Source organism: Zootoca vivipara, chromosome 1 (assembly GCF_963506605.1).
Source record: "Zootoca vivipara chromosome 1, rZooViv1.1, whole genome shotgun sequence".
Lineage (NCBI taxonomy): Eukaryota > Metazoa > Chordata > Lepidosauria > Squamata > Lacertidae > Zootoca > Zootoca vivipara.
The window spans coordinates 21,959,415-21,971,560 of NC_083276.1; the positions used below are offsets into that span (position 1 = coordinate 21,959,415).

At 44.1% G+C, this 12,146-nt stretch overlaps 1 protein-coding gene across 3 annotated transcripts in view; it reads left to right on the top strand.

Annotated features, from left to right (window-relative positions):
* The window catches only part of LOC118078636 (cation channel sperm-associated auxiliary subunit beta-like), a 69,951-nt gene that overhangs the window by 36,224 nt on the left and 21,581 nt on the right, over positions 1-12,146 (top strand). For all 3 annotated transcript variants that reach the window (XM_060272253.1, XM_060272257.1, XM_060272255.1), the window contains 3 exons: positions 840-1,169; positions 6,980-7,119; positions 7,770-7,979. In XM_060272253.1, the coding sequence (XP_060128236.1) occupies positions 840-1,169; positions 6,980-7,119; positions 7,770-7,979 (680 nt within the window). The remainder of the gene's footprint in view (positions 1-839; positions 1,170-6,979; positions 7,120-7,769; positions 7,980-12,146) is intronic.

A 12,146-nucleotide genomic window follows, 5' to 3' on the forward strand; every position in this document is an offset into this window, starting at 1 on the left:
GCAGGTAAGATTGAAATTCTATTGTGTGAGCTGTACAGTCCCTCCCCCCTTACCTGTCCTGTCCCCTGGCAACACCTCCCCCAGGCGGGATTGGACGATTGGCTGGGGTAGGCAGAGACCCCATGTATCCAGCCAGGAGAGGTAGTGGCCAGATCCGAACTACCAGGTAGCCGCTGTATGGTCCATGCAAAAATCAAAAATCACCCCCCATTTAATGCAGGGAGCGGTCATTCGTCTAAGGTTGGTTGCATGGTTATGGCCCCTGCCCAGCATTTCCTACTTTCCTATGTAGCCTCTTTTGTATGTTCCTCGCCACCCAGTCATTTTTATTTCTACTAGATCCCCTTCCTAAATCAACAGCCAGCCAATCACTTTACAACTATGTGTAAATTCATACTTTTCTTATGGAGACAAAATGGCAAAATGAAGGGAGGATATGGAAGGTGTATACCAGAAAAGTAAGGTAAGGAGTTAATCTGGTAGCCCCATAAAAAGAAGAGAAAGAGCCCCCAATTTCCAGCCTGTGTATGAAGCATTGGATTTCAGCCTTCACTTGACACTGACTTCATTTCTGTGGTTTCTGGCAAAATAGAGTGTTTCATGAGCTGTGGGAGTTACAGGGCTGCTGTTGACTAGGAGAGTCACACAGTTTGGGCCAGTCTGTCGAAAATTAGGAATCTAAACTTTATATCAAAGAAGCCATAGCTTCAGGTCAGTTTATCTTTTGTGTAAATTACGCATATTCATAGCAGCAGCAGCAACAACAACAACATCAACAACAAAGGGAAATGCAGCTTCTGCACACTGAATGATCTTTTCATTATTTTCTTGTTTTCCAGGTACTATTAATATATTTAAACCAACTGATCGTGAGAAAACAGTGGTGATTCCAGGCAGTAGCAGTTTCTTCATTGTTCAAGTTATAGATGACCAAAATGCTTTAGGAGATGCTACTATGCCTAATAGGGTGCTTTTAAATACAGACATTCCACCTGGGAGGTGGTTCTTGTATGACTTTGGCACTGAAACTAAGAGAAAATGGAAAATTGTTGTTGACATATGTAGATATACAATACAACAGTTTGATGACCTACCACGCCATGCCATTAAATACTTGGATATTGGATCAAAGCTGGAATTTAAATTCAGAGTGACTCCAGTTAATATAGGTAAGACTGCATATATTTATTGTCTCTCTGCTCTTAGGTTTTCTATATAAAATGTCTGAAAGTGTTTGAAATTATATGAAAGCAAGCTCTTTATAAGTTATCATCCTCATTTGAATAATTTAACTGAAATTCAGCAAAAAATAATTATAACCAAGATTTATCAGTGCTTAGGAGAAATTCACAAACTATGAAAGCTTATCTGACTTCCATAACTTTTGCAGATGTTACATGCTCTCACTTCCATACATCACTACTGGGAAAACCATAGCTTTAACTATATGGACCTTTGTCGGCAAGGTGATGTCTCTGCTTTTTAAGATGCTGTCTAGGTTTGTCATTGCTTTTCTCCCAAGAAGCAGGCGTCTTTTAGTTTCGTGACTGCTGTCACCATCTGCAGTGATCAAGGAGCCCAAGAAAGTAAAATCTTTCACTGCCTCCATTTCTTCCCCTTCTATTTGCCAGGAGGTGATGGGACCAGTGGCCATGATCTTGGTTTTTTTGATGTTGAGCTTCAGACCATATTTTGTGCTCTCCTCTTTCACCCTCATTAAAAGATTCTTTAATTCCTCCCAGGGGTGTACCCAGGATAAAAATTAGGGGGGCAAGGGGCGGGGGCAAGGGGCGGGAGGGGAGAGGCCACAGTGGGAATGTGGGCGGGGCTACGTTGCCTGCGCCACCCAGCTCTTCCGAGGAGGCGGGCCCAGGCTCCCGCTCCCGGCGCGAAGCTCCAGAGGCACACGGGGAGCACGAGCTTGTGGCTGCCTCCTCCGCGCCTCCCTGGTCTTCCGAGGAGGCGGCCCCAGGCTCCCGCTCCCGGCACTAAGCTCCAGAGGCGCGCGGGGAACGCGAGCCTGTGGCTGCCTCCTCCGCGCCTCCCTGGTCTTCCGAGGAAGGGGCCCCAGGCTCCTGCTCCCGGCGCGACGCTCCACAGGCGTGCGGGGAACGCGAGCCTGTGGCTGCCTCCTCCGCTTACGCTCCCCGCTCCTGCTTAGCGCTCCTCCGCTTACACTCCCTGCGGGAGCCTGGGGCTGCCACGCCTGCGCCCCTCAGCCTTTTGCTTCTAGGGGGGGCAATTGCCCCCTCCTGCCCCCCTGCCTACGCCCATGATTCCTCCTCACTTTCTGCCATCAAGGTTGTGTCATCTGCATATATGAGGTTGTTGATATTTCCTCTGGCAATCTTAATTCCGGCTTGCGATCTAGTCCAGCCTTTCGCATGGTGAATTCTGCATATAAGTTAAATAAGCAGGGAGACAATATACAACCTTGTCGTACTCCTTTCCCAATTTTGAACCAATCAGTTGTTCCATATTCAGTTCTAACTGTAGCTTCTTGTCCCACATACAGATTTCTCAGGAGACAGATGAGGTGATCAGGCACTCCCATTTCTTCGAAATCCAGCTTGCACTTCTGGGAGTTCTCGGTCCACATATTGCCTAAGCCTGCCTTGTAGAATTTTAAGCATAACCTTGCTAGCATGTGAAATGAGCGCAATTGTTCAGTTTAAGCTGGAATTTTGCTATAAGAAGCTGATGATCTGAGTTACAGTCAGCTCCAGGTCTTGTTTTTGCTGACTGTATAGAGCTTCTCCATCTTTGGCTGCAGAGAATATAATCAATCTGATTTCGATGCTGCCCATTTGGTGATATCCATGTGTAGAGTCATCTCTTGTGTTGTTGGAAAAGAGTGTTTGTGATGACCAGCTTGTTCTCTTGACAGAACTCTATTAGCCTTTGTCCTGCTTCATTTTGAACTCCAAGGCCAAACTTGCCAGTTGTTCCTTTTATCTCTTGACTAGTGGAATTCAGCCCGTTTAGAAACGGGCGCTAGAACGCTGCTCTCGTGCAGCGCCGGCATGGGACAGAGCTTCGGAGGTCTCCAAAGCCCCGTCTCATGCGGGAGGTGCGCGGCGAGGGGGGAGGGCGGGAGATATTCTCCGAAACTCCGTCCCATGCCGGCGCTGCGTGCCAAGGCGGCGGGGGGGAGGAGCGCTTCTCACCCCCCCCCGCCGCCTCGCCGCGGACCTGTCCTTGCTGTCGGCGGCAGAGGGACAGGAACAAAGGAGGAGAAAGCAGCCCTTTCTCCTCCTTCCTTCCTCTCCCTCCGCCGCCGACAGCCCTTTCTGTTGGTGGTGAGGGGAGAGGAACAAACGGAGAGAAAGCAGCCCTTTCTCTCCGTTCGTTCCCCTCCCACCACCGCCGACAGAAAGCACAGATCCCGGGGTTGCCGGCTCTGTCGGGTGGGGGGAGGGAGAAGCAATCCGATCCTCTGCTTCTCCCTTCCCCCACCTGACAGAGCCAAATGCCGGCTCTGTTGGGCAGGGGAAGGGAGAAGCCGAAGACCGATCAGATCTTCTGCTTCTCCCTCCCCCCCACCCGACAGAGCCGGCAACCCCGCAGCGGGGGCTTCTCACCGTTTGCCTTCCCCCCAGGGGGAGGCAAACAGCGAAAAACCCCGCCACGCCATACTTCGGCTCCGGGACTGGCTTGGCGGCGGCGGGAAGAAGGGGAGGAATTCCTCCCCTTCTTCCCGCCGCTGCCAAGCCAGTCCCCAAGCCGAAGTGCGGCGCGGCGGGTGCTTTTCGCCGTTTGCCTCCCCCTTCACTCCGGGAAGTCAAACAGCGAAAAGCCCCCACCGCGCCGCACTTCGGCTTGGGGACTGGCTTGGCGGCGGCGGGAAAAAGAGGAGGAATTCCTCCTCTTCTTCCCGCCGCCGCCAAGCCAAAGCCGGCTTCCCTCGGCGCCCGCTGCCGCTTCGGCCGAGGAAGCGCCGTCCCATGCCGGAGGTGTGCGGCAAGGCTGCCGGGGGGAGCGCTTCTTTCCCCCGCCGCCTCGCCGCGCACCTCCAGCATGAGACTGGACTTCGGAGCGGCGGTTGGCGGAGCGGCGGTTGGCCGTTGTCCCTCCGTCCAATCCCTGTATCCCTGGGGCACATGCGCAGTGACCCAGGGACACACGGGACAACTGGACGCAGGGACAACTTGGACATTATTATATAGGATTCCCTACTTCAGCATTCCAATCCCCTGTAATGAGAAGAACATCCTTCTTTGGTGTCATTTCTAGAAGGTGTTGTAAGTCTTCATAGAATTGGTCAATTTCAGTTTCTTCAGCACCGGTAGTTGGTGCATAAATTTGGATTACTGTGATGTTAAAAGGTCTGCCTTGGATTCGTATCGAGATCATTCTGTCATTTTTGAGATTGCATCCTATTACAGCTTTTGCCACTCTTTTGTTGACTATGAGGGCCACTCCATTTCTTCTACGGGATTCTTGCCCACAGTAGTAGATATGATAGTCATCCAAACTGAATTTGCCCATTCCCTTCCATTTTAGTTCACTGATGCCCAGGATGTCATCAATATTTATTCTTGCCATCTCATTTTTGACCACGTCCAGCTTACCTTCATCCATGGTTCTTACATTCCAGGTTCCTATGCAATATTTTTCTTTACAGCATTGGACTTTCCTTTCGCTTCCAGGCATATCCGCAACTGAGCGACCTTTCGGCTTTGGCCCAGACGCTTCATCAGCTCTGAATCTACTTGTACTTGTCCTCTGCTCTTCCTCAGTAGCATGTTGGACGCCTTCCGACCTGAGGGGCTCATCTTCCAGCGTCATAACTTTTATGTGCCTGTTGTCTTTGTCCATGGAGTTTTCTTGGCAGGGATACTGGAGTGGCTTGCCAGTTCCTTCTCCAGGTGGATCACATTTAGTCAACACTCTCCACTATGACCTGTCCATCTTGGGTGGCCCTGCATGGCATAGCTCATAGCTTCTCTGAGTTATTCAAGCCCCTTTGCCACGTCAAGGCATTGATCCATGAAGGGGTCAATTTGTTTATTCCTTCCTTAATTGATGGTATATTGGAAAATATGTTATTTTTTGTAAGGTATTCATCTTGATTGCTAATAGTGCTGTTGCTAGAACAAACAAAAATGACAACAGGAGGAACACTGCCTTGCACCTTTAGTTAAACTAAATGCCGATGAAATAATCCCATTCGTATAAACTCTTCAGAAAAGATCTGTTTATTCATTATGTTTGTCAGATGCTTCATACAAAACCTCGGAACTCAAACGTAATCTGTTCCGGAAGACAATTCAACTTCAGAAACATTTGAATTCTGAGGTGCAGCTTCCGATTGGTTGCAAGAGCTTCTTGCACTCAAGTGGAAGCCGGACGGACGTTCAAGTTCCGAGGAATATTTAAAAAGCAGAACACTTACTTCTGAGTTTTTGGCGTTCAGGAACTGAAACGTTCAGCAACAGAGCCGTTCAAGTTCCAAGGTTTGACTGTACCGCGAAGAATGGTACTGCAAAGCCACTGAGAACTCTAAGGGACAAGGTCACACACCCCCTCCATATCTGTCTTGGTAAATGTGGCATCCAAGGCAGTTTCTGTGCCAGAACCAGGCATGCAACCCAACTGAAATGGAGCCAGAAAATCAGGGGTTGGAGGTAGCCGCCTACCAACCACTTGAACACCTTCCCCTTTATTATGAAAAAAAGGTTTATTTCAAAATGTATATGTCATTTTGAAACTAGCGGGATATCCTATTGGCTCCCATCCTGCCTACAGATTTTTCATATGGATTTTTCATTTTGATGTGCATTTGTACACAGATGTACTGTATTTTTCACTCCATAAGACACACTTTTTTCCTCCTAAAAAGTAAGAGGAAATGTCTTAGAAATGTGTGTCTTAGAAAGAGCTAAAGGCTAACAAGAGGGAAAGAGAGTGTTGAAAAAACCCGCTCAGCAGCTGATTGCAAGAGATCGGAGAGGGAGATAAGCAGGGCTGTCTCTAGGCCCGGGCTGGGTGGCACAAGGGTCTGGTGTCTGGGTCGCTGGAGGGAGGCGCCAAGGCCGCTGGAGGGAGGCGCCAAGGAGGGGCCGGTCCAGGGCGGGAGGCCGAGCATCCCCCTCTGCGGGAGTTGGGCTGTGCGCCCAGGACAGCCCCCTGCAAGGTGGTCACGCCGTCCAGGCTCCGCCATCCTCCATCTCCGCCCCTCAGCTGCTCGCTACTGCCGCCGTTGGGGGGGTGCCGGAGGATTCTTGCACCACGGCGCTGGATACCCTTAAGACGTTACTGTAGATAAGGGAGCTAGCTCCCTTCCCGGCCTGCCCAGGCCCCTTGCCCAGGCCTCAATTGTTGTCTGCAGAGAGAGGCTGCTTGCTTCCCCAGCGACATGTGACTGGCTGATTAGATTATCTTTCTGGAAACTGTAGAAATGGGTCCTTTCCTAGAGAAGCTGCAGAACTGTGAGTTGAAAGCCCTAAAAACAGGATTTTTTCCCTTTGCAAGGTAAGCTCAACAACTTTGAGCTGATCCTCAAAAATGGAGCTTTCCCCCTTTGCAAAAAAGATGCACCACTGGGAGCTGACCCCCCTCCCAAACGGGGCTTTCCCCATTTGCAAAAAAAGCTGCACAGCTTTGAGCTGATCCTCAAAAAAATGGAGCTTTCCCCTTTGCAAAAGAAGCTTCCTGAAACAGGCAAAGGGGGGGGGGGGCAAAGGCACCTAGGCCTCTAGGAGTTGGCTGCTATGCCTAGGACAATTCAGGAAAGCAAAATATTTTTTTCTTGTTTTCCTACTCTAAAAACTAGGTGTGTCCTATGGTCAGATGCTTCCTATGGAGCGAAAAATACAGTATATGAAATAAGGGTACACTGGAATCAGCCAAAATCCTCAAGTATTTTTCAACCCAACTGCAGTCTCAGAGTAGAGCTAAGTTTTTACTCTTGTGTGAGGTTATTCTACAGGAAAGAAATATTGGAAATAAACATCATTCTCATTGTTTTCTTCCACAGCGTATAATGTGTTTCATGCTAGGCTATTGTACGTAGGAATTGGAAGGCCTTCTCTACTGGATGTGAGCACAAAATCTTACTTTGACGACAACAATAGCAATTTAATCGATATCACTGTTCATAGTAAATTTTTTGAACAGGTAACATGCAGCCGGCTCTGTTCAGAGTACCTTGATAAAGTACACAGCTTTAATGTGCATTGAGACTCCAAAACACACAGTCTTCTCCCCGTGTTTTTGTATAAAACAAACTTACGTTGGTTTTAGATCAGTTTACACTATGGCTTGGTTGCTGGATGTGTTAAGAATTGGTTGCAGATGTGAGTAGGTTTGGCATTGAGCTGGCAGGGAGGGGTCAGTTTGTGTGTTGGGAAAAGGCATTGGGTTGGATACTTAGTGTAACCTGGGGGTGAGAGGGAGCCTCTCCTGCTGGACATGTAAAAATCTCATGGTACACTGGTAAAGACGTCTGGGTTGAAATTTGAAGGTCCAGATGACGTGAGGTGGGGGTGATGGGCCAAAGGACTTCCGTTCAGTGGCCAGGGGCTGTCAGTTTAGTTTACCAGCATCTTGAGGGAACCCTTAACCCAGGACTGACCCTTGTGAATAATCATCCAGCAGTCAGGTAATTTTCCATAGTGTTTGTTTTCTTTTGTTATAACGATTTGATTTCTGACTTATTTATAGTGGGTTTCCGCCCTGTGTGTAGATCCATCCTATGATGGGAAGCTAATTTTATTCATCTATGTTGGAGACCAATTAATGTTATGCTTTTTCATAAACATCCCTAGGGTAAAACCACCATAGCTGTGATGATCCCATTGGGATCTCTCCGATGTGAAGTGACAACTATTGTCTTAACGCTGAAGAATTCCTGCTCCTATCTTAAATCAATGCACTATGTTCTGTCTGCTAAAACCTCTCCTTCGGACTGGCTAGTTGAGGATGTCGAAGCGGAACCAAATGGCTCAGCGATTGCCAGACTTTTAAAGGAGTTACCGGTAAGTATCCTAAATCCTATATGTTAGTTTATAATTCTTTCCTGCCCTTCCTTAAATGTTCTGAATGGGGGAAGGGCACAGATGTACCCATTGTTCTGTGAAGCCCTGGGATACATTGTTCCAAAGCCACACCCAGGCACAAGACTCCTGAGTTGCATGGATTTAAGTGTGACCTATGAAACAGAGAGTGATGCTGAGGACATGACTGCACTCTCTGGCATCTGTGTCAGTGAAGCACACAAGTAAAAGCTAACTTTTCTTCTGATAGAAAGCAGGGTCAACATTTCCAACTGTCTTTTTTTAAAAAATCAATTTTTAAAATGTTTCATTAATAACAATCCAATGGAGGATTATCACATTAATACAATGCCGAATCATGCCAAATCAGAATACAATCAAAAGAGCCAATTAAACAGTTCCGAATTAAACATTTTTGGATGACTTCCCATGTTCTGGCTATCTTTTTTTTTTTTTAAATACATTTTATTCCAATTTTCCAACAAATTAACAAAATTCAACAAATTAACAAAACCAATCTTTTATACAAAATCTTATATTCACATCTTTTACCTTGCTCCGCCGAGCTATGACTCCCCCCCCCCTCCCTTCATGCGGGTTTCTTGTTAATTCCCTTTTTTGCAGTTCCTTTTTTGACATATTGGTCAATTCGTAAGGTTTATTTTAATCCTGCGAGAGTTTTTAATGATCTACAGTTTTTCTCCATATAGTCCACATATTTACTCCAGTCCTTTTGAAACCTCGTCTCTCCTTGGTCTCGGATCTTGCAAGTCAGTCTAGCTAATTCAGCATAGTCCATCATTTTCATCTGCCACTCATCGATTGTAGGTACTTCCTGTAATTTCCATTTTTGGGCTAACAAAGTCCTAGCCGCGGTTGTTGCATACATAAACAGTGTTTGATCTTCTTTTCTAATCTCTCCTCCCATTATTCCTAACAAAAATGCTTCTGGTTTTTTTGGAAAAGTATATCTAAACATCTTTTTCAATTCGTTATATAAACTTTCCCAAAATCTTTTAACTTTTTCGCATGTCCACCACATATGATAAAATTCACCATCTTTCTCTTTACATTTCCAGCAACTTTTGTCACTCATTCTATACATTTTAGCTAATTTAACTGGAGTTAAATACCATCTGTACATCATCTTATATACATTTTCTTTCAAGGCAGTACATGCTGTAAATCTTAAAGTTTGATTCCATAATTTCAACCACGCATCATATTCAATATTATGCCCCAAATCTTTTGCCCATTTAATCATCACTTCTTTTGTCAACTCATCTTTTGTATACCACTCCAACAACAAATCATACATCTTTGCCAAAAGCTTTGTTTTGCCTTCTAGCACTTCTATTTGAAATTTGGATCTTTTATCCTCAAAACCTATTTTTCTATCTTCTTTAAGCACATCATTTATTTGATGGTATTCTATCCATCCTGTTAACACTCCTTTAATGTCCTCAAAAGGTTTTAAACTCCATCCTTTTTCAGTTTTCGTCAAGATTTCCTCATACGTGGCCCGCCTCTTCTCCATATTTACTTTCTTAACTGTTAATACCTCTGCTGGTGAGACCCACCAGGGTGTTTTAGTCTCTAACAGCCTTTTATTTCTTTCCCACACCTCATACAGAGATCTTCTTATCACATGATTCGTAAACCCGGTATGTGATTTCTTTTTGTCATAACATAAATATGCATGCCATCCAAATCTATTGTTAAAACCTTCTAAATCTAACAAGTCCGTATTCTCTAGAGTTATCCATTCTTTTATCCAACAGATACAAGACGCTTCATAATAAAGTCTCAAGTCTGTCAGGGCGAATCCACCTCTTTCTTTCTTATCTACCAAAATTTTATGTTTTATTCTAGGTTTTTTCCCCTGCCAGACAAATCTTGATAAAATCTTTTGCCACTCTTGGAATTGCCTCGTACCTTTAACCACAGGTATAGTTTGAAATAGGAATAACATCTTAGGTAATACATTCATCTTTATTGTTGCGATTCTTCCTAAGAATGACATTTTCATATTAGTCCATCTTTCCAGGTCTTTCTTTATTTCCTTCCATACTTGTTCGTAATTATCACTATAAAGATTAATATTCTTTGCTGTCATCCATATTCCCAGATATTTTACGTTTTTAGCCACGTCGAGTCCATGTTTTAACTGTAATTCCTGTTTTTCTTCTTTCGTCATATTCATTGCCATAACCTTGGTTTTTTGTCTATTTAATTTGAATCCTGCCAATTGGCCAAATTTCTCCATTACTTCTATAGCTTCTGCAACACTTTCCTTTGGATTTTCCAATGTTAAAACTAAATCGTCTGCGAAGGCTTTCACTTTAAATTGCTTTGCACCTACCTTAATACCTCTAATTGTAGATAGGTCTCTTAATCTGATCAATAATATTTCCAGGACCATGATGAACAATAACGGTGATAAAGGGCAGCCCTGTCTAGTTCCTTTTGTGATTTCAAAATATTCTGTTAGGGTGTTATTAATTATCAATCTTGCCTTTTGCTCTGAATAAATCGCCTCGATCCCATTCACGAATGTATTCTTCCCAACCATTGATTCCAAATTCCTCTTCATAAATTGCCAAGATATATTGTCAAAAGCTTTCTCAGCATCTACAAACATCAAAACAGCTGGTTTATCTATCTTGGTCTCCAGATATTCTATTACGTCTATTATGTGTCTTACATTATCCTTTAACTGTCTACCAGGAAGAAAACCAGCCTGATCCTTATGTATTATTTGATTTAAAACTTCTTTCAATCTCTTGGACATTATATCTGCGAAAAGTTTATAATCATTATTCAATAATGAGATTGGTCTATAATTTTTGACTTCTAAGCCATCCGTATCCGGCTTTGGGATCAATGTTATATATGCCTCTTTCCATGTATTTGGGATCTTTCCCCCCAACAGAATATCATTCATCATTTCCTCTAAAACTGGAACCAACAGTTCATTCAGTACTTTATAATATTTCGCCGTTAAACCATCTGGTCCTGGAGCTTTACCTTGTTTCATTCTCCCTATTGCTTGTTGTAATTCTTGTGTCGTTATCCTGTTATTTAGCTTCTTCCTCTCTTCTTCTGGAATTGGTTTCAAGCCATATTTTCCTAGATACTCACTGATCTTCTTCTCATCTTCTTTCTTTTTGCAATACAAATCCTTATAGAATTTTTGAAAGGTTTTCTTAATCTCCTTTGGGTCTTCCGTCACTCCTCCCTCTGTTTTAATCTTAGTTATTATGTTCTGATTTTGACGTTTCCTTAACTGCCAAGCCAACAGTTTTCCTGTTTTATTCGCCGATTCGAAATTTCTTTGTCTCATTTGTTTTATTTTCCACTCAATCTCCTGATTGATCAACATGGAGAATTGTGTCTGTAACATCTTTATATTATTCTTTATTTGCTGATTCTCGGGTTTATCAGTCAGGTTCTTCTCATTTTCCATGAGACATTTCAAAATTTCTTCTTTCTTCCTTTCTTTCTTTCGTTTCAGAAAACTGTTTTGCTGTATTAGAAAGCCTCTCATCACTGCTTTACTTGCATCCCATACCATATCCAGTCCAGTATCTTTGTGTAAATTCCAATGAAAGTAGTCTTTCAGGGTCTTCTTAGCTTTCGAGACCACCTCTTTATCATCAAATAGATCTTCGTTCATTTTCCACCTGAAGGACTTTTGGTCTTTGCTTTTCAATTCCATGAATATAGAATTATGGTCTGACAGTGTACGTGGTATTATCTCTGTTTTACTCACCCTGGGCACTAGTTCCTTGGAGATCCACATGTTATCTATCCTTCCCGAACTCTGATTTGGTTCTGAGAAGAATGTAAATTGTTTAGTTGTAGGGTGCCTCAGTCTCCAAATGTCCACTAGACCCAGGTTTTCTACTAGTTCAAAAAAGGATTTTGGTAATTTACCTTCATTCTTCCTTTTCTTGGTCCTATCCAATTCTGGCACTGTCACTCCATTAAAATCACCCATAAGCATTATCTTTTGATCCATATATTCAGTCAGCCTTTCCTCCAAATTCTTGTAAAATTCAGCTTTATTTTCATTCGGTGCATAGATTCCCACCACTAACATTTTTTCTCCCTCAATCGATATTTGAGCCGCGATTATTCTTCCTTCTT